Source organism: Saccopteryx leptura, chromosome 2 (assembly GCF_036850995.1).
Source record: "Saccopteryx leptura isolate mSacLep1 chromosome 2, mSacLep1_pri_phased_curated, whole genome shotgun sequence".
NCBI lineage: Eukaryota > Metazoa > Chordata > Mammalia > Chiroptera > Emballonuridae > Saccopteryx > Saccopteryx leptura.
Genome location: NC_089504.1, coordinates 357100614 through 357127246, shown reverse-complemented (window position 1 = coordinate 357127246; position 26633 = coordinate 357100614). Strand labels below are relative to the sequence as shown.

At 41.0% G+C, this 26633-nt stretch overlaps 1 protein-coding gene across 1 annotated transcript in view; it reads left to right on the top strand.

The window, feature by feature from the left end:
* Positions 1–26633, top strand: part of HSF5 (heat shock transcription factor 5) — a 44981-nt gene that overhangs the window by 14986 nt on the left and 3362 nt on the right. Inside the window, exons 3-5 of the mRNA XM_066366435.1 lie at positions 5234–5331; positions 8104–8625; positions 11128–11305. Coding sequence (XP_066222532.1) covers positions 5234–5331; positions 8104–8625; positions 11128–11305 — 798 coding nt within the window. The remainder of the gene's footprint in view (positions 1–5233; positions 5332–8103; positions 8626–11127; positions 11306–26633) is intronic.

Here is a 26633-nt window from a genome sequence, read left to right as displayed (position 1 = left end):
TCTTTGAAAGAGAGAGAGAGACAGGAGGAGAGAGAGATGAAAAGCATCAACTGGTTGTTGTGGCACTTTAGTTGTTTGTTCATTGATTGCTTCTCATACATGCCTTGATGGGGGAGGCACTCAAGCTGAGCCAGTGAGCCCTTGCTCAAGCCAGTGACCTTGGACTCAAGCCAGCAACCTTGGGCTTCAAGCCAGCAATCTTTGGGCTCAAGTCAGTGACCGTGGTATCATGCTTATGATCCCTCACTCAAGCTGGCCACCTCAGGGTTTTGAAACTGGGACCTCAGCGTCCCAGGTCAATGCTCTCTCCACTTGCACCATCACTGATCAAGGCAGAATTTACATTTTAACCATTTTTAAGTGTACAGTCTGTGGCATGAAATGCATCCACATTGTTGTACTATCATCATCATCATCTATCTCCAGGACTTTTTCCTATTCCACACCTGAAACTCTGTACCCATTAAACACTGACTTCACGTCCCCCTATTCTCCAGGCTCCTGGCAACTATCATTCTACGTTCTATTTTGAAGATTTTGACAACTATAGGAACCTCATATAAGAGGACTCATACAATATTTGTCCTCTTGTGACTGGCTTAGATCTAAGGTGACCAACTTTTTTACAATGAAAAGGACAAAAATAAATTGAAGAAAACAATATTGTAAATAAAAGAAACATTTTATTCATTGCAACAATAATACACTATAATATGATAAATGCATAATAAAAACATTTGTAGTATTTTATATTGTAATTATGCTTACATGCCTATTAATTTTTAATAATAATTGTAAGAAAAAAGTACTCATTTAGATACAAATACATCACATTACAGGCAATGGATTGACTGCATCGATTGGATACAGACATTTACAGATTAGTCTCCCAATATCAAAAATAAGGATTCATAAAATAAATGTTTTTGTCTCAAAGGAAAAAAAAAAGGACATGTAGGAGGACACTTTGAGAGAGGACGGAACTTACAAAAGAAGGACTGTCCTCCCTAAAGGGAGAAAATTGGTCACTGTTGGGCAGATAAAATATATTATGCTCACTTTGTTAAAAATGGCGCTGCCCACGTGGAAGCCCATCGCCCAGGTGATAATATTAGTTGCCCTTCTTGCTTGGGGTGGGCGTGATTATGTTAATGTGTTGGGGGAGGGCTTTTGCGCCAAAAGATGTTTTTTGTTTTTTTAAAAAATTTTTTAAAGACTTTATTTATTCATTTTAGAGAGGAGAGAGAGGAGAGAGAGAGAGAGAGAGAGAGAAGAGGGGAGGAGCAGGAAGCATCAACTCCCATATATGCCTTGACTGGGTAATCTCAGGGTTTTGAACCGGCGACCTCAGCATTCCAGGTCGACGCTTTATCCACTGCACCACCACAGGTCAGGCCGCGCCAAAAGGTTTTAAAAGGAAGAGAGATTACATTCTAGGAGAGTAGAGAAAGGCCACGTGGAGGCCAGGAGAAGCAGCCAAGATGGCAGAGTGTTGAAGGAGAAGCCAGTTTGTGCAGGGAGAAGATGGGGAACAGCGGTGAATAAGGCTGGTGAGGTAGAAACTTTGATTCTAGAAAAACTCAGATAAGTCAGTGGCTTTGGGAACCCTTAATGGAAAGGGAAGTGTTTTTCATTGTGTGTATTTCTTGCCCACTGGGTGCAAGCTAGGATTAAAGCTAATGGCCCACCAGTTCTTGGCTCCATTGTTTCATTACTGTCTGTCCAAATCTAATGTGAACCTGCATTGGCCAGGCAGCTGTGATGATGGCCGTGGCTACTGGCCATACAGTCACCTTATTGTATCATTTGGCAAAATATCTTTAAGAGGGTCGTTGGTGTTGTGGCATGTGTCAAAATTTCTTTTCTGTTTTTTTATCGCAAGAGAGACAGAGACAGGGACAGACAGGGACAGACAGACAGGAAGGGGGAAGAGATGAGAAACCTCAACTCATAGTTGCAGCACTTTAGTTCATTGGTTGCTTTCTCATACGTGCATTGCCCCAGGGGGCTCCAGCTGAGCCAGTGACCCCTTGCTTAAGCCAGTGACCTTGGGCTTCAAGCCAGCAACCTTGGGCTTCAAGTCATCGAGCTTTGGGCTCAAGCCAGCAACCATGGAGTCATATCTATGATCCCGTGATCAACCTGGCAAGCCCACGCTCAAGCTCGTGAGCCCGCACTCAAGCCAGATGAGCCAGCGTTTTACCTGGTGACCTCGGGGTTTCAAACCTGGGTCCTCAGCGTCCCAGAGGGATGCTCTATCCACTGTGCCACCGCCCAACCAGGCCAGATGATCTTTTTTTTACTTCATCAAAAACGAGATATTGGGGTTCTAGTTGCAATAGTTACTTTTCTTGAAATTAAATTTACTAGTAAGATGTTTTTCCTTTTGAGCATATTCTCACTGTTGACACTGTACTATTCTGGAGTGGATTTAAGTTTAAAACATTTTAATTGTATATTTGAGTTACCTCCACAGGAAAAAGTATATGAACTTATTTTCCTAACCTATAGTGGGAGTGAAAAATTTTACTTTCATTTTTTTTTGAAAATTTTTACCTTTAGATAACTTTTTGTAATTTGGCCTTTTAAAAGTGCTAGAATTGTTTTACAAATGTAATCAGCTCTTATAATTATATCTGAAATAGAATCTTGTTTATTATTCCAGTTTTTCACACTACATGCGATTTAATGCCTTCACACTGGCTTTAGGAGGACACTGGATGTTTTTTATGTGGAAGAATGTATTTTAGGACAGTGCTAAACTCATAATACAGACTAGATTAATTTGTCATGTATTAAGGACACAGTTGCATTTCTTAGATGGGTTTTCATGTTCAGTAAGCTTACTAACACCTGGCCCTGTTCTATTTTGTGGACTATACAAAGTAGGACCGCGCTGGTAAGGAAACATCCACTAAAGAATCTTTTTGGAGTATCTCTTCAAGTCCTTTTTTCATGGAGGTACCTTTCTGCTTTCCTTTGTTCCTGGACACTTTAAAGGACATGCACTGTTTTGCCATTTCCTCAAGTACCAAATCAGCTATCAATCAACTACAAATATTTTATAGTTGTATAGTCTATTTTATTCATGAAATTTATTTTAAAATACACTTTTAACAACTATTTTAAATGTGTATTTTTAATAGTCAGACATAACAATATCAGAAAAATAAAGCTAATAATCTTTATTTAATTTATTTTTAATGAAACACTGATGGATGATGCCTGATGGGTGTAAACCTGCAGCTTCTGACTGAGGTTTTTTCTGCCGCTAGGGGGCTAGGTTTTCCTTAGCTGTTAAAACTAGAAACAAGTCCACGTTTTTTCAGTTTTAGCAAACCCTGCAGACCCTCCTCAGTGTTTATTTTATTTTTTATTTAATTGATTTTAGAAACTGATAAAGGGGGGGGGAGAGAGAGAGAGAAACATGGATTTGTTCCACTTATTTATGCATTCATTGTTGATTCTTGTATGTGCCCTGACTGGGGGTGGAACCTGCAACCTTGGCGAATTGGGACAATGCTCCAGCCAACTGAGCTACCCAGCCAGAGCTTTGTTTGTTTGTTTGTTTGTTTGTTTCATTTAATTTATTTCTTAGGATATTTATGGTTTCAAATATTCTGGCAAACCAAACTCAAATCCAAAACATTTAAATTATACATTTGAATATCTCCAAGGATAAAGTGTAAGAACCTGTTTACCTAACATATGTTAGAAGTGACAACAGCTTGAATTTTACGTGGCCATCTTAGTAACACCTGTATTTGAATTAGAATTTTGTCTGTTGTTTCAAGTTTTTTCTTTCATGTGCAAAATTTAATGCCTTAAATTACACATTGATGTAATAAAATATTTCATATACATTTATGAATTTCTGACATTTTAAATATCAATAGTCAATAATGGAGAAATAGGGAAACATTTCAATGCATTTTTATAATCCTTGGGCTAATTTACTTTCAGAGATTATGGAATGAGATTATTTAGTAATTTCACTAGCACACTGGCAATTTGAAAAATGTGGACATAAAAAGAGAAAGTTTCACCTTATAATAAAGACACTAAAATATTCAAATAGAGTTCTAGTAAAGTCAAAATGTTACATTTTAGGAAGAAGGAAAGACTTGGGAAGTACTGTGGGATATTAAAGGCATATGCTTTGGAGTTTGATTACTGCATCTGTCATTACCAGCTTTGTGACTTTTGGGGGATCATTATCTCTGAGCTTTAATTTCCTTATTTTGGGGAAGTAATGTTAATACCTCATTCAGTTGTTATTTGGATGAAAGGAGGCCCCACGTGCACCTAGTACTGCGCCTGGAACATGGTAGGTGTTCAGTAAAGGTCATCCTCTGTTTAATCCAAAGCTGTGAAGTAATAACTGATTCTCATTCATTCTGAAGAGTCTCTTTCTGGAAAAGAGGAGACTCAACCTACTATGAAGACTGCTTCTGTAAATATAACTCTTCCAGTATAAAGAGTTCAACCTTTTCATGGTATCCTAGCTATAAAGAGAAAGTTTGGAAAATGTACTTTTTTACTTAAAATAATAGCAGTGTTAGCTATTTATTTGCTGGTTGCTTATTCTATGCCAGTACTATTTTAAAATAAGTGCTTTATGCATATCAACTCATTCATTCCTCACAACAAACATGTTAGGCAGTTATTATTATTATCTCTATTCTAATATGCAGAAACTGAAACCCAAAGAGATGAACTTTGCTCAAGTTTATACAGCTATCAAATTTTTGAATCTGGGCTCCAAAGCCAGGCAGTTTGGCCTAGGATCCAAATTCCTAACCATTGTCTAAATGCTTAAAACATTTTTTGCATAGATCTGGATGCACCATATAACGGTAGGAACATCTACAGAGCATTTCATACTTATCCTTAAAAAGACATCCTCCTCCAAATGTTTACGATTGAAATAATTATTTTGGAATTCCAAATATGTTCTGATATTTTCAACAAAAAGAAATTACTTTTAGTAAGAAAGGTAGCAAATGTTTAGGTGCTAAATAAATCCTTTATAAAATTAGACAGGATACTTGTAAGTGATTTTTAAAATTAATTTATGTTATCATGTTTTCTGCAAACAAGAGCACCTAACTGGACTAAATATATTTTATTGCACCCACAGAGGAAAGGTATTTTCCAGAGGAAAAGGAGAATACCGTGCACGCTGCCGAGGTTTATGTCGGCTGATGGTTTTTCTGTTCTGACTTTGTTCCAGCTGTGTTACAGTGCTGCTCGCCGTCTACCCACATGGACACCCTGAGCAACTGTGTCAACCCCACTGCCTCCACCTACGCGCACTGCAACTACTTCCAGGTAAGACCTTGCCACAGCAGACATGCTCCGTGCGTCAGGTGCAGCGGTATTGACCTTGCAGAGTTTCAAAGTGTAATTTTATCTACATGGATAGCCAGAGGTAAACTGTGGATTATGGCCTCAGTTTTCTCAACTCTAAAAAAAAAAGAGAATTGATATCAATGGTGTCTGAGGATTCTTCTAGGCCTGCACTGTCCAAGATAGTAGGTACTAACCGCATATGGTTCTTTAAATTAAAATTAGATAAAATGTATTCTCAGTCACACTATCCACATTTCAAGTGCTCAGTACTCATAAAGGCTAGTGGCTACCAAGCCGTACACCACAGATGGAGAACGTTGCCATCATTGCAGACAGTTAGTTGGAACAGGGCTATTCTAGGCTCTTCCATGGTAAAATGAATACCAGATAAACTCTAAAAGTATGTAAGTCACCAAATGACAGATTATTCCAAGGTGTTGTAGATGATTACTTTTTTAAGAAGAAAAGAAATATTATGTAAAAAATGAACAATTTAAGTGGTGTTTCCCTTGGGCCTCCATGTTGTAAACACTGTATTTCAATGGTTTTATTTATTATGAAACAATTGTTTTAGATAGCTATTTCTAGGATGAGATTAAATTCTGTGCTTTATGCTGTAATTACTTAAAGATTGGAATTATGTGTTTTCCTTTGATATCTTGTAGCCAAGATAACTTCTATTATTAAGACAGTATCTTACTAGTGGCATTCTAGTACTTAAGAACATTCCTTTTTTTTTTTTTAGTAAGTCTGCATTGGGAGTCAAATTGTAATCAGATTGTTCTTTGCCAAGTATGGATGTTTTATTTAATCATAACTTTTCTGTATTTTAGGTTTATAATCTGAGATAATCAACAAAGTTTCTACTCTGTGCCAAGTACGAGGTATAAGAGAATACATGTTGGCCCTGGCCGGTTGGCTCAGTGGATAGAGAGCATGGGCCTGGCGTGCGGGTGTCCCAGGTTTGATCCCGGGTCAGGGCACACGTGAGAAGCAACCATCTGCTTCTCTTCCCCTTCTCTTCCCCTTCTCTCTCTTTCCTCCTCTCGCAGCCAGTGGCTCAGTTATCTGAGCATCAGCCTCAGGTGCTTGAGGATAGCTTGGTTGATTCGAGCATCAGCCTCAGATGGGGGTTGCTGGGTGGATCTTGGTCAAGGTGCATGCAGGAATCTGTCTATCTCCCTTCTTCACACTTAAAAAAAAGAGAGAGAGAGAGAGACTACATCCTAAAGATCAATCTGAAAGTGACAGCTATTTTTTAATCTACATTTTATTATTAAAAATAATCTCAGGAACCAAAGGATAGTTGATATTTCATTCATTTTTTTCTCAGATCATTTGGAACAGTACCTTCCCCTGAAACTAGAGAAGATTGGTCTTAAAATGACAGCTTTTAAAATCTATTGTTTTATTATTATTATTATTATTATTATTAATTTTATTTTTAGCAAGAGAGAGAGAGACAGAGACAGGAAGAGAGAGAGATGAGAAGCATCAACTTGTAGTTGTGGCACTCTTAGTTGTTCATTGATTGTTTTTCATATGTGCCTTGACCAGACGGAATCCAGTGAACCCTTGCTCAAGCCAGCGACCTTGGGCTCAAGCCAGTGACTATGGGGTCATGTCTATGATCCCACACTTAAGCTGGCAACCCCACACTCAAACTGCTGAGCCTGTGTTCAAGCCAGGTGAGCCTGTGCTCAAGCCGGCAACCTCGGGGTTTCGAACCTGAGTCCTTAGCATCCCAGGTCGACCCTCTACCCATCGTGCCACAACCTGGTCAGGCTCTCTTGTTTTATTATTAAAAAGAAACAATTGTGAACCAATGTCACCGCAATGAATTTAATTAAAAAATCGCTCAGACTTCTGTATGGAGAATAGAGAATAAAGAGCGGAACCAGTGAGCCTGATTAGAACCCTACAGTAATCCAGAGGAGACATTATGGTGACTTGAACCCAGGGAGTGACAATGATGGTTAGCTGGATTCTACTTAGGTTCTGAGAACAGAATCCACAGATTTGTTGATAAACTGGATTTGAAGAGAGAAAGAATGAAGGAGAGCATTTAAAAGATTTGAGTAGAGCTGCTGTTAACCGAGAAAAGGAAGCCAGAGAAACAGTTCTAGTTTTCCAGAACCCAGTGAATTGCCCAGTACATAGTAGACACCCAGCTATTATTTGTGAATTAAATTTAACTGAATAAATTCCCCAAGTGAAGCAGTAAAACAAACAAACAATCTTAGGAATCAAAGGCCGTTCGATACTCCATCCATTCTTTCTCAGATCATTTGGAACAGTCCCTTTCCCTGAATCTGTAGATGCATGGGTGACTTGTAGGCATCCTGTGTTTGAAATTTCCTTACTGCTTTCTCAAAACAGTATATGATAGATACAAGTGAGGTGTTTGTCTGTTGACCTTTATGGAAGAACTTGGTATATAGACATTTTATCAGCAAATTAGGTATGTATTTGAGTACTATATCTTTTTGATTTTGTAAACTTTAACCCTGAGATATATTGGTCCATTCCAGTATTAAACTTAGAATAATGGTTGACATGTACTAGTTGCTAAGTAAATGTTAACGAGAATTGAAGCTACCATTGCTAAAAAGTTGATTGGCGTTCAAGTGTTTTTAGTAAGCTTTAAGTTCAATCTACTTATGTTTAGCATTTATTAGCCTATATGTTTCTTTCCTCCTTAGTCTTATATTTGATTTTCTATCCAAACAGTCCTATTTTCTCTTTTCCCAGAATCCTCCAATGCAATCCTCCTATCCAGTTGAATTTCTGCCTTCTAATTGGCCTTGCAGTACCACTGATGAAAATAAAAAGACAGAAGTAAATCTAGAGGCTGTTTTTCGGATCTTAGATGAATTGCATTCCTCCCCTAAACTGGAGATGGTAAAGGTGGAGCCTGTCGAGAATCAGTGCCCAACATCTCAGTCTAACAGAGGCCAACACATCCTGGCTAATTCAGGCGGCAGCCATGTGTCCTCCACAAGTCAGGCCAGCCAGCTGGAGCCCCTTACTCCTGTAGGTTCAGATATTACATCTTTTGTGGTTGGAACAGAACAAGCAATGACTTGCTCTCTGCCACAGTCCCCTGAGTACATGTATACCATCCACACAGCTCAGCCTGTTGAAAATACGCCAATGCAGGAATCTACAGCCATTCAACAAGCTCATGTCAAACCAAAGGAGCAGCTGAGTCATAACCCATCTCCATCTTCAGTAGTATTTGTGCAGGAAGGGCTACCGTTCAGCCCACACCAGGTAAGGTGAAAAGAAAAAATGGTAATACAGCCTAAAGTACCTAGTTTTCTTGCTGTTCTAGTGGACAGTTTGTTCAGATTTTATTTGAGTTTAGTACCAATTCACTGCGCTCTCTAAGAAGGATCACACCCCAGTGGTTATACACAAAAGACTCAGAAAGAAGTATGTCCACCCTCAGGCATCCTCTCACTGTGTTGTGGTCTGAAGTCAACTTCTAGAGAGGCAGTCTGTTGGAGCATTGTGGTATAGGCTTATTTTCATGTTAAAAGCATACCTTGAGTTTTGCTTCCTACTGTAATTTGGATGGACGAGTTGTGCTTGGCTGATTCAAGTTCACTAAGAAGGGATGGTGTATCTGACATATGACATCAGGGCTTCCTAGCCATTTGTAGCATGGAAATGAGATGGTTGGGGGTCTTTTTATACGTTCTTACCACATTATTGAATTCTAATTGACTTATGAATATACTGTGTTTGAATTTCCTTACTAATTATCTGCATTCCTAAAGCAGAACTCTGACTCTAGTTTGAGGCACTTCCTGAAGGTAGAGGCTTATTCTTTTATTGCTGCCAGTATTTGACCAGAAAATGAATAAACTTTTGTTATAAATAAAAGTATATACAAAATAAAATCACTGTTTAAGAATGAATAAGTATTTTTTTCCTTAATAACTTAGTAATTTTTTTCTTGATTTTAGTCTGATGTATACATTTTTTCATTTTGGATTTTTTTTCTTTAATGGGACTGAAAAATCTTTATTGTTAGAGATTCCCAAGATAACTTTTAAGCATTTTTGTGTTTGTGTGTGTGTGTGTGTGAGAGAGAGAGAGAGATACACAGACAGACAGAAAAGGGAGAGAGATAAATATCGTAGTTGCATCACTTTAGTTACTCATTGATTGCTTCTCATACGTGCCTTGACCAGGGGGCTCCAGCCAACCCCATGACCCCTTGCTCAATCCTGTGACCATGGGCTTCAAGCCAGTGACCTTTGGGCTCAAGCCAGCAACCTTTGGGCTCAAGCCAGCGACCATGAGATCATGTCAGTGATCCCACGCTCAAACCAGTGATCCCATTCTCAAGCTGGTGACCTCAGGGTTTCTTTTTTTTTTTTGTATTTTTCTGAAGCTGGAAACGAGGAGAGACAGTCAGACAGACTCCCGCATGCGCCCGACCAGGATCCACCTGGCACGCCCACCACCGCGATGCTCTGCCCACCAGGGGGCGATGCTCTGCCCCTCCGGGGCGTCGCTCTGCTGCAACCAGAGCCACTCTAGCACCTGGGGCAGAGGCCAAGGAGCCATCCCCAGCGCCCGGGCCATCTTTGCTCCAATGGAGCCTTGGCTGCGGGAGGGGAAGAGAGAGACAGAGAGGAAGGAGGGGGGGGTGGAGAAGCAGATGGGCGCTTCTCCTATGTGCCCTGGCCGGGAATCGAACCCTGGTCCCCGGCACGCCAGGCCAACGCTCTACCGCTGAGCCAACCGGCCAGGGCCGACCTCAGGGTTTCAAACCTGGGACCTCTGTGTCCCCGGTTGATGTTCCATGCTACCACTGGTCAGGCTAGGCAGTTTTTTTTTAATGTATTCTTTTTTAGTTCTAATTTTAGATTCAAATATCTTAAGGTTTCTATCAACTGATTGTCCTTTTTGAGCCCAGTACTGAAACCCAGTATATTAGGAGTTAAAATAATATAAATTCAGTAAACCAAATATAGACCCTTTATGTTTCAAATATACCCATAGAAAGAACACAAAATTTGTCTTTGTTCCTGCATAGTCACATCCAAAATATTTTATTTCGTACCTTAAAATTGCATTCACATAGTTACTTTTCTTTAAAATAATATATTTGAACATCATAGCTTTTGAAAGCTATGATTTTAACTTCTAGCTTTATTTCATTGTATAGTTTTATTTAAAATAAATTTAGGAAGAAATAGAGTATTCTCAGAAGTTGATCACCTTGACACAGGGATTTGACATTCCAAAGAAAACTTAGGAACTCCAAGAAAGAAGCTCATATCTCATAATCAGGGCAGAGGGCCTCTTTAAGACAAAGAACATAAAATTAGTGGAATAAAGTGACCACAGCCCCACTGACATCATCCCACAGGAGTCTGCCCCTGGCCGTTCAGTCTGACTGACCAACAGGGAAGAATCCTGATAGAAGGGTGGCTCAAGTGGAAGAAGACCGTGATCTCAATCGTAAATTTTGTGTGTGTGAATTTGAAAAAAATCAAGTTTCGTGGTAAATCTTCCTCTGAGTATAAGTAAATATTTTAGCTCCACATACATTGTAGTGGTTTGTTTATGGGGAAATATACATCTTACTACTGAATGTTCAGATTAAGTCAACAAAATCAAAGGTAGTATCATTCCTAAGGATGCTTACAAGCCCGTTTGTGGATCATGTTTCTATAATAGAACCCCTCTGATAAAATATCTTAACTTAGTGTGTATTTGGGGGGAAATTCAGAATAACAAGTGGGTTTAATATTTTAGGTGGATGCCAGTATAAAAGGCCAGACCAATCCACCTGAGAATATTTTGCCTTCAGAACAGATGGGATTCCTTATTTCAGAGATGGGGCCTGCTAGCAAGCTTAGCAAAGACACCAGTTTATCCACTCCAGCCAGATACAGAGAACGAAGAAGCAGCTCACAGCAAGGAAAGTCCCCTGGTAAGATTATTGTGCTATAGAACGGTAAAACTTGAACCATGGTGTATAACTAACATATGAATGACAATTTTTCTGAATCTTCATTAATTATTAACTGTGTTATATTTATCGCATTGCTATTTAACTCTATTTTTTCTTAATTGTACTTGAAAATTATGTAAAAGTTTTTTTCCTGATATTTCATGTAAGAATTTGAGCTTTTGAAAGGATAGAACAGATTAAGTAAAAGCAAAGGAATTTGAGTTATTTAACTTGGAGAAGGCAAGGGAGGAGGGTGATTTAATAACTGCTTCAGATGCCAAAGACTTTGTAATTATAGATGTACTTGTTCTCTTATTAACGGACTATAGGACAAGAGGGAATGTGCTTAAATTGTGGCAGAAAACAAGTAGATGAACATTAAAGACATTACCCTGAACATATTATAAAGATACTGTATGTATGGCTCTATCAATAGGATTGTTTCTCTTGTGGTTTGTAAGAACCCAGAATTTGTGATTGTTTTAGGCACATACAGTTGGTTTTACTCCTTCTAGGGAAATTGAACAAAATAATTTTTTAAAGAAAATAGTGACATCAAATAAAATGTTTTTGTTATGAGGTCCAAAAATAAGTCATCAAAGTCTCCAGTGGACAGACAACTTTAATATTCTCAAAGTATATGTATGTCAGACACATGCAATTCAGATAGAATTAGTCAGGTCAAACAATTTTATAATCTATAAAAATTTGAAAAATGTTAAGTTCTGTGAGAATTTCTCTAGAAAGTTAACGGTGATATGATCAAGATGTTGCTCAGACTCAGTAGGTGCTTTCTGCAAAACCTTCGAGACTAAAAACTGTCTCGATCACTCATTCATTAAACTCAGCTTGCACACTTTTATTTGAGTATATAATCAGTCCTCTGATCAAAGATTAAAACCAGGGGTCCCCAAACTACGGCCCGCGGGCCACATGCGGCCCCCTGAGGCCATTTATCCGGCCCCCACTGCACTTCCGGAAGGGGCACCTCTTTCACTGGTGGTCAGTGAGAGGAGCATAGTTCCCATTGAAATACTGGTCAGTTGGTTGATTTAAATTTACTTGTTCTTTATTTTAAATATTGTATTTGTTCCCGTTTTGTTTTTTTTACTTTAAAATAAGATCTGTGCAGTGTGCATAGAGACTTGTTCATAGTTTTTTTTATAGTCTGGCCCTCCAATGGTCTGAGGGACAGTGAACTGGCCCCCTGTGTAAAAAGTTTGGGGACCCCTGATTAAAACTTCTCTCCACTGAAAATGCTTGAAACAATGACCATAGACTTTTAAGATATTTTAGAAAAGGACAGGAACTAATATTTACTGGATACCTGTTATGCCATACAAAAAAAGTTTATGAAAATAGTATTGTTACTATTTTGAAGATCAGGAAATTTGGGCTTGGAGAGGTTAAGTAACTTGTTTAAGGTTACATTTTAATTAATGTAACTAATATTCTACTCACAATCACTCTGTTGATTGTGTCCTTTGATGCACAAAAGTTTTTTAAAAAATTCTGTTTCTATTTTTGCTTTTGCTTTTGGTGTTGAATCTAAGAAGTCATTGCCAGGTTCTATGTCGTGAAGTTTTCCACTATGTGTACTTTTCTACATAGTTTTAGGTCTTAGCATAAACAAGTGGAACAACAAAATGATGTTTCTCTCTCTAAAAATAAGTAAATTTTCTTAAAAATTAAAAAAGATTTGAGCCCCTCAGAGAAATCAGTACTCATAAATGCAAATTAAATCAACCAAAACCGGTGTTTTTCTTGACAATCTAATTGGCAAAACTGAAACTACTGCTAATATCCAAGTTTGACAAAGGTGTTGGGGGAGGGGAGGAACTCCTGTGTACTGTAATTGGAATGTCGATTTGTAGGGCCTTCTGGAGGACCATTTGGCATTATCTGTAAGTAACTAAAATGTGCATGTGCTTTGACTAAGAAACTCCACTCCTAGGACTCTCTCCTATAGAGTTTACTATAGTGTTTGATAATAGCAAAAATTTGGAAAAAGCATAAGTGCCTATTAATAGGGAACTAGATAAATTATGAAAAACTCATGTAATAAAACACTGTGCAACCATTTAAGAAAATGAAGTAGCCTGACCAGGTGGTGGTGCAGTGGATAGAGCGTCGGACTGGGATGCGGAGGACCCAGGTTCAAGACCCCGAGGTCGCCAGCTTGAGCGCGGGCTCATCTGGTTTGAGCAAAAGTTCACCAGCTTGGACTCAAGGTCGCTGGCTCCAGCAAGGAGTTACTAGGTCTGCTGAAGGCCCGTAGTCAAGGCACATATGAGAAAGCAATCAATGAACAACTAAAGTGTCGCAGTGTACAACGAAAAACTGATGATTGATGCTTCTCATCTCTCTCTGTTCCTGTCTGTCTGTCCCTGTCTATCCCTCTCTGTCTCTGTTAAAAAAAAAAAAAAAAAGTTAAAAAAAATGAAGTAGCTTGATATATTGTTACCTGGAAAAATAGTGTTTATAGTATGGTATGTGATTAAAGCAAGTTGTAGCATAATATGTCTAGATTAGTCCCCTTTCTAGAAAGTATAAAAGAAAAAGTATATACTATATAACTATAGAAAAAAAGTCAAAGTATGTGATAACACTGACAGAGGTAACTAACCACTGTTATATATATGTAACAGTGGTTAGTTACTTCTGGGAAAGTAGAATTGGTGTAGAGAAGTATTTTCTTCCCTCAATTTTATATGAATCCACACAATGGTGGGATTATGGGAAATTTTCACCCCCTGTTTTGTGTTTTCCTAGGGTTTCTTTAAATTGAAAAAACTCCAAAAGTATTAAAAATAGGAATGAGTGATTTAAAGAATGTTTTGAGAACATATTTATATCCCAGATATTAACGTCGCTTTTGAGGTTTAAATATTATTGATTCAGTGTAATCTTATCCTACACCAAAAATGCTTTTCCAAGATTTCTGAGAATTCTAGAGCTTACAGTAGCTTTTATTTTGGAGTCTGCTTCTGCCTAATTCCAGGTTCGTCCACTCCTCACCTTCTGAAGCCGCGCTTTCCTTTCTGCTCCGTGCCGCCCTAGCTGCAGAGTGCAGCCCTCCTTTGATTCCTCCCTCCCTCCAGCTTTCACACTGGGCATTTGCATGTGTAGCACCTTTTCTGAAGATTTAGGGAGGCAGAAAAGGTTTGCATTTACAATATTGCAAATAATTGAATGGGCTGTTAAACATCTTTCTTTTTGAAAGACTTTCAGTCACTTTTCTACCTTCTCACCTTTTTCCATCACTAGTAGATATGGCCCCTGCTGTGTTGTCTCCTTACACTAGCAACACACCTTCTTCTCTCCCGTCTCTTTTTTCTGTTCTTCCCATGGGTCCTGAATTCTTTATGTGACTTAGGCAGAGAAGGTCGGGTATCTCTTCTATTTCCTAATGTCCTGGAGGCCATATCTCACACCAAAACAACCTGTCGAGGTCTATTCCTCAACAATAACAGTTACTTACCCAAGAGGAACTTCGGTGCCTGCTGTTAAAATAGTAATTTCCTCTGTTTCACTACATGTAATGGTTATAAGTGTAACTGATAAAGTAGCACATTAGTTATCTTTATTAACTCTCCCTGAGTTTTTTCTTCTTTCTGAGTAAAGCCTTACCCTTTAGGCAGTGGTGTTGATAAATGAGTTCTAACTGAACTTGGCTTCCTGCTGTGAAACCAAGGGTTTGTGAAATGTTGGCATTATTATGACATCTAATTACATTTTTCTTTTATTAGGATCAGGGAGCAAACAAGGGACTTATGCTTAGGCTAGAACCTCTTTGCTAAAAAGTTAGCTTTTGTGATGAAAGTGTAAGCAGACATGCAATTTATAAACTTGCAAATTATTATTCCTTGACAGAACTTAGTCTGATAGTTATTCTATGAAAACATGGTCCTGTGGCATTAAGAGACCTAACCCAAAGTCAGTGTAAGATTTACTGTTAAATACTTTCCAAATGACCAGTCTCACTTAAAATTCCCAGTGTTGGGAGCAATTCTGTATTTCACTAGTCAGCGCACTCACCGTTTTCCAAAGACATTCTCCTCTCTCCTCCAGCTTCCAACACCCTTCCTTTCTTTTCATTCTCGGCTATGATCTTATTTATTTTCCTGAGAAAACAGAAGCAAACCAACCTCCTGTTGTAACCCCACACCGTGCCTTTCATCCTCTTACAGTGGACGGAGGCCAGTCCTTTCATGTGTGTACAGAATCCCACCCCTCTGTGTACTTGTGGACTGAGCGCTTACCGTTATTGTGGCACTCCTCAATAATCACAGTTTACCTTTCACATTAGATAATTCCTGTACGCATACAAACATGCCATCATAAGTTCTGTGTTCAAAGAAATTCCTTTTAGCTTTTCTTGATTTATAGTTCCATCCGGCTACTACTCTATTTTATTTTTTTACTGAGAGGCAGGAGAACAGAGACAGACTCCCACATGCGCCCTGACTGGGATCCACCCGGCAAGATCCCTACCGGGCGATGCTCTGCCCATCTGGGGTTGCTGCTCTGTTGCTTGGCAACCGAGCTATTTTAGCACCTGAGAGGCCACAGTGCCATCCTCAGCACCTGGGGCCAACTTGCACAAATCTTTTGAGCCATGGCTGTAAGGGGATGAGAGAGAAAGAGAGAGAGAGAGAGAGAGAGAGAGCGAGCGAGCAGGGGGAGGGGTGGAGAAGCAGAAGGTCACTTCTCCTGTGTGCCCTGGCTGGGAATCGAACCTGGGACTTCCACACACCAGGCTGATGCTCTGCCACTGAGCCAACCGGCCAGGGAACTACTCCATTTTTTTGTTCCCCTTGGAGAAAAGTTCCTTGAAAGCATGTCCTGACCTCACCAGGTTTTCCAGTCAGGTTTCCATTCCGCCACTCAACTGAAACTCCTGTTGTCAAGGTTTCTAGTGACCTCCCTGTCACCGCGTCCAGCGGTCAGTTCTCAGTCCCTGTCTTGCTGTACCTGTGCAGCATTTGGACAGACTACTCTGGCCTTCCTGAAGTACGGTCTTCACTTGGCTTCTGGAAAATCACCCTCTCCTGGTTTCCTTCACCCTCACTGGTCATTCTACGCATTCTTTCACTGTATCTTCATCTTCTCTGACTTTTAAATATTGATGAGTCCCACAGCTCAATTCTTAGACCTCTTTTTTCTCCTCTCTGTTTAATTTCTAAGTAATCTCAACCAGTTGCATTGCTTTTATTCTCATTTTTATTGTGGTGACTCCTAAATTTGTATCTTAAGCTTCAGTCTTCTTTGAACTCCAGACTTGCTTGTTTTAATGCCTATGCTGCATTTTGGGGGATGTCTAATGGGTATCTGTTTAGTATATAATGTTATAGTAATTAAATATATAGAAATATAAAAAATATGGAAGATATATAAAAATAATTAAGATATAATATTAAAATTAAGGAAATTAAATAAACTTATGATGTCTGGATAGGAATTAATATATATATAGTGTGTGTGTGAAGTTATACAAAGATAAAAAGTGGCTTGGTGTCATAACTCTAATGTGATAAACAGACTTTGACTTTTTTTTGACTTTCAAGCAGGACTCAGTGTGTGTGTGAAGTTATACATAGATAAGAAGTGGCTTGATGTCATAACCTTGTAAGTTAACGTAAATAAGAACATCTTAAAAAGTGGTTTGATGTAACATTTCAATAGATTAACATAAAAGGAGTTCCCTATGAGGAACTCCCAAAAAGGTGGTTAGAGGTGATAATCCTGTAGATTGACACCTGTTAGAAGGCGTTGGCCACAAAAGATACTAAAGCTGAGGGGCCGCCTGCTGCAGTAGTCGCCCAGACTCCAATGTGAACGTGGACTGTCTCCATGCCGCTCTGAACTCTGACCAAAGACAGCCGAGAGGAGCACGCCGACGGGGCCCCCTTAAGCTGTACCCAGGCACGCCAAAAGGATTTGTGAGTAATAAATTGCCTGTGTGATTCTTGCAACTAATTTGTGTGTTGGTTGTGTTTTTCCTCTGGTGGCAGTTAGTGTCAGCACTTATCAGTAGCATCTTCATAGCCGCCTCAAGAGTAGTCTTGAAGAGGCCCTGGCCGGTTGGCTCAGTGGTAGAGCGTTGGCCTGGCGTGTGGAAGTCCCAGGTTCGATTCCTGGCTAGGGCACACAGGAGAAGCGCTCATCTGCTTCTCCACCCCTCCCCCTCTCCTTCCTCTCTGTCTGTCTCTCTCTTCCCCTCCCGCAGTCAAGGCTCCATTGGAGCAAAGATGGCCCAGGCGCTGGGGATGGCTCCATGGCCTCTGCCTCAGGCGCTAGAGTGGCTCTGGTGGCAACAGAGCCACGCCCCGGAGGGGCAGAGCATTGCCCCCTGGTGGGTGTGCCGGGTGGATCCCAGTCGGGCGCATGCTGGAGTCTGTCTGCCTCCCCGTTTTCAACTTCAGAAAAATACAAAAAAAAAAAAAAAGAGTAGTCTCGAAGAGGCTGCCAGCTTGCTGATAAGCAGGAGTGTCCCACTGCACGGGGAAGTCGATCAGGGACACCTGATCGATGTAGAGCTTGGGCTCTACTGGGACAGTATCTCAGGCTGAATATATGCTACCCTTTCCCCAGTTTTACTTATTTCACTAACTAGTACTCCTAGCCACTTCTAGTCAACTAAAAATCTTAGAATCATTTTTCTTTTAAAAGATTATATTTATTGATATTTTTAGGGGTGGGGGGAGAGAAAGGCATGGGGAAGAGTGGGGATCATCAACTGCTTCTCATACGTGCTCTGACTGGGCAGGCCCAGGATTTAGAACCTCAGCATGCCAGGTCAGTGCTCTGTCCACTGCGCCACCACAGGTCCGGCTCTTAGGGTCTTTCTTGACTCTACTTTCACATCCGATATCCAGCCCACGAGTAAATCTTACCAGCTCTATCTCAGTGTAGACCGAGAACCTGACCATTTCTTACCGCCTCTGCCCGCTCTCCCCGTGGTCCCAGCTACTGCCATCTCTTCCCTGGGTGACCGCAGTAGCTTTTTTTTTTTTTTTTTTTTTTTTTGTATTTTTCCGAAGCTGGAAACGGGAGAGACAGTCAGACAGACTCCTGCATGCGCCCGACCGGGATCCACCCGGCACGCCCACCAGGGGCGACGCTCTGCCCCTCAGGGGGGGGGGGGTCGCTCTGCGGCGACCAGAGCCACTCCAGCGCCTGGGGCAGAGGCCAAGGAGCCATCCCCAGCGCCCGGGCCATCCCGGCTCCAATGGAGCCTTGGCTGCGGGAGGGGAAGAGAGAGACGGGGGGGGGGGGGGGTGGAGAAGCAAATGGGCGCCTCTCCTATGTGCCCTGGCCGGGAATCGAACCCGGGTCCCCCGCACGCCAGGCCGACGCTCCACCGCTGAGCCAACTGGCCAAGGCCTGCAGTAGCTTTTTAACTGGTCTTCCTGTTTCCAGTGTTGGCCCCTATGGTTTTTCCTCCACACAGTAATCGGAGTGATTCATTTAAAACATTTCCCTGATTAAACTTTTTCAATGGTTTTGCATCACATTTCGAATCTAAAAATCCTTGCCTTGGTCTGCAAGATACTGAGTGATTTGGCTCCCGGCAACTGCGCTGACTTTGTCTTCTACCTCCGACCCCCTCATCAGTTTGCAGCCACAACCATCTCCTCACTGTTGTTTTAACACAGCAGACGTATTCCTGCCTTCACACTGCTGTCCCTTCTGCCTGTGTGTTGTTCACCCAGGTTTTCATGTGGCTTCATTCTTCATTTCATTTAGTTCTCTACTCAAATGCCAGTTCATCATAGAAGCCTTTCTGATCATGCTGTTTGAAATAGCACCCTATTCCCCATGTCCTGCCCGCCCTCAGTCTCTATTCTGTATCCTTCTTCATTTTTCTACTGCAGTGTTTATCACTTCTTCATATTTTCTATTTATTTTTTTCCCCTTTGAAGGTTCTATGATGGTTCATTGCTGTATCCCAGCATCTAGAATATTACCTGTGGCACTCAGTGTTTGTTGAGTGAATGAATGAATGAATGAATGAATGGATTGTTACTGTGAAAGGTGCTGCTTTGAACGTACCTGTATATGTATTTGCTTGAGTATCTGTTTTCAATTATTTTGGATACACATGCCTAGGAGTGACATTGCTGGGTCACATGGAAATCTGTGTTTAATTTCTGAGAAACTGCCAGACTACTTTCTTTCACAGCTGAACCACTTTACATTCCCAACAGCACTGTACAAGAGTTCTCATTTTTTCACATCCTCTCTAACACTTATTATTTTTATATTTTTATTATTATAGTCATCCTGGTGGGTGTGAAGTGGTTTTATTAAAAATTTAATTTATTGGGGTAACATTGGTTAATAGGATCATGTAGGTTTCAAGTATACATGTCTGTGATGCATGATCTGTATATTGCATCGTGTGCCCACCACCCACAATCAAATCCTCTTCTGTCCCCATATCTTTGGCCCCCATTACCCTTTACTGCGCTACCCCCTTCCCTCCAGGACCCACCACACTGTTGTCTGGGTCTCTGAGTTTCAGTTTTCTACCCCCATATGAGTGAAGTCATATGATTTTTAGCTTTATCAAGTGGTTTCTCATTGTGGTTTTGATTGTATTTCCTAATTACTAATGATATTGAGCATCTTTTCATGTGCTCATTGGCCATTTGTGTATCATTTTTTGGAGAAAAGATTTTTTTTGACAACTATTATAACACTATTCTATTTGATGAAGTCTTCTCCTGTTTTGGTTAAATATCTCTTGATTATAACCCTAGTGTGTGCTATTAGAACAGAAGTTGGTACACTATAGCCTGTGGACCAAATTTAGCTCACTGCCCATTTTTATGTGGCCTGCATGGTAAGCATGATTTTTACCTTTTAAATGGTTTGGGGGAAAATCAAAAGAAGAATATTTCATGACACACAAATGATATGAATTTTTTTTTTTTTACAGGGACAGAGAGAGAGTCAGAGAGAGGGATAGATAGGGACAGACAGGAATGGAGAGAGATGAGAAGCATCAATCATCAGTTTTTCGTTGTGACACCTTAATTGTTCATTGATTGCTTTCTCATATGTACCTTGACTGCGGGCCTTCAGCAGACCAAGTAACGCCTTGCTCGAGCCAGTGACCTTGGGTTCAAGCTGGTGAGCTTTTTTTTTGCTCAAGCCAGATGAGCCCGCGCTCAAGTTGGCGACCTCGGGGTCTCGAACCTGGATCCTCCGCATCCCAGTCCAATGCTCTATCCACTGTGCCACTGCCTAGTCAGGCAAATGATATGAAATTTAAATTTCAGTGTTTATAAATAAAGTTTAGTTGGAAGACACAGCCGTACCCATTCATTTATATACTGTCTGGCTGTTTTCACACCTTAACAGCAGAGTTCAGCAGTTGCAATAGAGGCCATATGGCCCACAATGCCTAAATATTTAATACCTGACTCATTGCAGAAAAAAATTGCCTGCTCTGTGTCTTACTCTGTTCAGGCTGTTATAACAACAGATACTTATTTCTCACAGTTCTGGAGGCTGGGAAGTTTAAGATCAAGGCACCAGCCGATTTATTGTCTGGTGAGGGCCCCATTTCTAATTCATAGATAGCCACTCACTTACTGTGTCCTCACATGGCAGAAGGGACAGGGAGTTTTTTTGGATCTCTTTTATAAGGTCACTAATCTTATTCATAAGGGCTCCACCCTCATGACCTAATTACTTTCCAAAGGTCCCACCTTCTAACGTCACATTGGCGGTTATGTTTCAACATATAAATTGGGCGGGGGAACACAAACATTCAGTCTGTTGGACCCTGTATTAAAAAGTCTTTGTACTTAGCTTCTGACCTTTTTTTTTTTTTTTTTGTATTTTTCCGAAGCTGGAAACGGGGAGAGACAGACAGACCCCCGCATGCGCCCGACTGGGATCCACCCGGTACAGCCACTAGGGGGCGACGCTCTACCCACCAGGGGGCGATGCTCTGCCCCTCCGGGGCGTCACTCTGTCGCGACCAGAGCCACTCCAGCACCTGGGGCAGAGGCCGAGGAGCCATCCCCAGCGCCCAGGCCATCTTTGCTCCAATGGAGCCTCGCTGTGGGAGGGGAAGAGAGAGACAGAGAGGAAGGAGAGGGGGAGGGGTGGAGAAGCAGATGGGCGCTTCTCCTGTGTGCCCTGGCCGGGAATCGAACCCGGGACCCCTTGCACGCCAGGCCGTCGCTCTACCACTGAGCCAACCGGCCAGGGCCAGCTTCTGACCTTTTAACAACCATGTTCATTAATGACCAGACAAGCCCTTAGGAGAGTAAGAAGATACTTGTGGAGAGGGCTCAAAAGTCTAGTATTCAGTTTAGTTCTTATAGATGACCAAATGTTTTTTTATTTTGATAGATCCTAACTCCAAGGTTAAACGATTAATGATAGGAACAAAATGTAAAATTCCTAAAGCATTACTTAAATTCCAACTATCACTATTATTGACTAGTGATAGTAGTGGAGTCTCAGTAAGGTTCCAGCTCTCACAACACATTCTAGTTTCATGATGTCACCTCTAAACACTCCTTTGGCTCTGAATTCTGAAATTATTCTAACATTGAATGTCAGCACTTTATTATGTTGCTCGATATCCCATTGAACAGGAGCATTCTGTATCCCAGAACTTACAGAGCTCTTCTGTAACTCAATTATTTTGAAAATTTGCTCTGTTTGAGTAACAGAATCTTCTTATCCTTCAAGATTTCTTTGAATTTTTTTCAGATGAGACTTCAATTTGATTTGTATCCACATTGTATTGATTTCAGTCGATGTGCATTTTGTTAGGAGGTTGTTAATCAGTCATTGACATGCTCTGTGTAGGCCTTTTGTTGTTGTTGTTGTTGTTTTATTTTTTTGTATTTTTCTGAAGTGAGAACCAGGGAGACAGAGAGGCAGACTCCTGCATGCGCCCAACCAGGATCCACCCGGCATGCCCCTAGGGGGCGATGCTCTGCCCATCTGGGGCGTTGCTCCTTTGCAACAGGAGCCATTCTAGCACCTGAGGAGGAGGCCATGAGGCCATCCTCAGTGCCTGGGCCAGCTTTGCTCCAATGTTGCCTTGGCTGGAGGAGGGGAAGAGAGAGACAGAGAGGAAGGAGAGGGGGAGGGGTGGAGAAGCATATGGGTGCTTCTCCTGTGTCCCCTGGCTAGGAATTGAACCAGGACTTTCACACACTGGGCCGATGCTCTACCACTGAGCTAGTCAGCTAGGGCTTTGTAGGTCTTTTGAACATATGTTGACTTAAGGAAATATCTGTGGTTTAAAAATACCAAGAGGTATATACAAATGGCCTACAGATATATGAAAAGATGCTCATCTTCACTTACTGTTAGAGAAATGGAAATCAAAACTATAATGAGATACCACCTCATACCTGTTAGATTAGCTATTATCAACAAGACAGGTAATAAGTGTTGGAGAGGTGTTGGAGAAAAAGGAACCCCATTCACTGCTGGTGGAAATGTAAACTGTACAGCCACTATAGAAGAAAGTATGGCAGTTCCTCAAAGTATTAAGACTAGAACTACCATATGACTCAGCATTCTCTCTACTGTGTATCTCCCTCCAAAACTAAAAAACATTGGTACTTAAAGACACATGCATCCTCATGTTCATCACATCATTATTCACAGTGGCCACGACATGGAAACAACCGAACTGTCCTTTGACAGAGGATTGGATAAAGAAGATGTGGTACTTATATACCATGAAATACTACTCAGCCATAAGAAATGATGACATAGTAACATTTACGACAACATGGATGGACCCTGAGAACATTATACTGAGTGAAATAAGTAAATCAGGAAAAGCTAAGAACTATATTATTTTACACATAGGTGGAATACGAAACTAAGACTCGTGGACACAGATAAAAGTGAAGTAGTTACCAGGGGAAAGAGGTTGTGGGGGAGGGGAGTAAAGAGGGACAAATACACGGTGACAGAAAATGATTTGACTTTGGGTGATGGGCACACAACATGATCAACAGCTCAAATGCTATAGAAATGTTTCCCTGAAACCTATGTACTCTTATTGATCAATGTCACCTTGTTACATTTAATTTTCTGAATAAAATAAAATACCAAGAGGTAAAGAAAATTATACTCAATCATACACCTCCAATTTCTATAACAATATAGAATTACCATAAACGGAAATACTGTATACCCAAATAATAATGTTATTGTGGAATCTACACTCTTATATTCTGATGAGATATTTATAGTTAAGGGAAACTGAATTTTGGTTTTTTTTTTGTATTTTTCTGAAGTTGGAAACGGGGAGGCAGTCAGACAGACTCCTGCATGCGCCCAACCGGGATCCACCTGGCACGCCCACCAGGGGGCGATGCTCTGCCCATCCAGGGGGCAATGCTCTGCCCATCTGGGGCATCACTCTGCCCATCTGGAGCATTGCTCTGCTGCAATCAGAGCCATTCTAGCGCCTGAGGCAGAGGCCACAGAGCCATCCTCAGCGCCCTGGCAAAGTTTGCTCCAATGGAGCCTCGGCTGCGGGAGGGGAAGAGAGAGAGAGGAAGGAGAGGGGGAGGGGTGGAGAAGCAGATGGGCGCTTCTTCTGTGTGCCCTGGCCGGGAATCGAACCCGGGACTCCCGCACGCCAGGCCAACGCTCTACCACTGAGCTAATCGGCCAGGGCCGGAAACTGAATATTTAAGAGTCAGGTTCAGTTCATTCCTAAAGAAAGAAATTTTGTAGCTATTGAATTATGGGCGAGATTTTATTAAGGTAAGAGCTCCCAAACCCTAGAGAGTGCTTATAGTAGGCATTAACATCACCAAATAAGTAGATGCAGTGCTCTTGTCCCTCAAGGCCTTTCAGCTCTCAAGCCAACTCAGCTGCTATGACTCCCAAATACTTATCTTCTCTCATGAGGATACAAGGTTCTCTTCTGAATGAAGTCTTGTAAACCTCTAGCACAGTGGTAGTCAACCTGGTCCCTACCGCCCACTAGTGGGCATTCCAGCTTTCATGGTGGGCGGTAGTGGAACAATCAAAGTATAAATAAAAAGATAGATTTAACTATAGTAAGTTGTTTTATAAAGATTTATTCTGCCAAACTTAGCGAAAATCTGACATAAAGTACTTGGTAAGTAATTATTATTATATGCTTTAACTTGCTGTAACTCTGCTTTATAAATTTTATAAAGTAAAGTTACTTCCCTACTTTATAAATCACCATTACTGTGGAACCAGTTAGAAAATGTTACTACTAACAGAGATACAAAAGTGGGCGGTAGGTATAAAAAGGTTGACTACCCCTGCTGTAGTAGAACCAGGCTGATGTATGTCTTTTTGTATTTTTATTGATTTATAGACTCTTAACTCCTTGATTGGTAACTTTGCTAATTAAGGAAGCTCACTTTAATAAAATTATTGTGTTTAGATGCTTGTTATTAGAAGCTGTGTGCCAAATGCTATTTAAAAATCCAATCATTGCCCTGGCCAGTTGGCTCAGTGGAAGAGCGTCGACCTGGCGTGCAGGAGTCCCGGGTTTAATTCTCAGCCACGGCACACAGGAGAAGCGCCCATCTGCTTCTCCACCCCTCCCCCTCTCCTTCCTCTCTGTCTCTCTCTTCCCTTCCCACAGCCGAGGCTCCATTGGAGCAAAGTTGGCCCGGGCGCTGAGGATGGCTCCATGGCCTCTGCCTCAGGCGCTAGAATGGCTCTGGTTGCAACAGAGCGATGGCCCAGATGGGCAGAGCATCGCCCCCTGGTGGGCATGCCGGGTGGATCCCGGTCGGGCGCATGCGGGAGTCTGTCTGACTGCCTCCCCGTTTCCAACTTCAGAAAAATACAAAAAAAAAAAATTTTTTTTAAAAACACCAATCATTAAGGTTAAGAAGATTTATTACTCACAGTGCTTTACATAACTCACTCCAATGGTGTTACAGAGCCATTGATCTAGTGTTATCTTAAACATGCCTATCTGTGATGTGTTTGTCCATTATTTGAACCTATCAACACAATAAAGTATTTTTTAATGTTTATTTTATTGATTTTAGAGAGAGAGGAAAGGAGACGGAGAGAGTGGAACAGGGACATTGATTTGCTCCTGTATGTGCCCTGACCAGGGATTGAACTGGCAACCTCTGCGCTTCAGAACAATACTCTAACCAACTGAGCTATCCAACCAGGGCATGATCAAGTCTCTTTTTGCAAAGGAGAGAGGGAGAGAGAGAAGGGAGAGAGATGAGAAGCATCAACTTGTAGTTGTGTCACTGTAATTGTTCATTGACTTGCTCATATGTGCATTGACGTGGGGGCTCAAGGTGAGCCAGTGACCCCTTGCTCAAGCCAGCGACCTTTGAGCTCAAGCCAGTAATCTTTGAGCTCACACCTGTGACCATGGGCTGGTGAGCCTGCTCTCAAGCCAGCAACCACGGAGTTTCGAATCTGGGTCCTCAGCATCCCAGGTCAACACTCTGTCTACTGTGCCACCACTGTTCAGGCGATAAAGTCTTAATAGTCAATTAAATAAATGACATTTGTTCACTGAAAAAAAGAGAGGGTTTGTTGCTGTTGTGCTTCAGGCTGCTACCCCATATGAAATCTGTAGTTGCTTTAATGGTATTTACTTTGTTATCAAGAATTCCTACTCGGCTTTCAAAGTTGGGTTCCAGTTGGGTCTGTTTATATTCTAAAATCTTATTTTAGTATTTTCCATTAGGATATGGCTTATCCTCATCTGATGTGGAACTGAGGTGTTTAGAGAATGAGCATAAGTAGGTGTTACTTCGTCTATATCCTTTGATCAGCTTTTAAAAATCCAGATACCTAGGTTGCACTTTATACCAAGTAAATCAGAATGTATGGAGTAAGAGCCATGGGTATATATATATTTTTAAAGATTGCATTGTTCAGCATGGTTTAGAAACCACTGCTTTACTTATTAGCCATATAACTTAGAGCAGGGGTAGTCAACCTTTTTATACCTACCGCCCACTTTTGTATCTCTGTTAGTAGTAAAATTTTCTAACTGGTTCCACAGTAATGGTGATTTATAAAGTAGGGAAGTAACTTTACTTTATAAAATTTATAAAGCAGAGTTACAGCAAGTTAAAGCATATAATAATAATTACTTACCAAGTACCTTATGTCAGATTTTCACTAAGTTTGGCAGAATAAATCTTTATAAAACAACTTACTATAGTTAAATCTATCTTTTTATTTATACTTTGGTTGCTTCACTACCGCCCACCATGAAAGCTGGAACGCCCACTAGTAGGTGGAAGGGACGAGGTTGAATACCACTGGCTTAGAGCAGTGG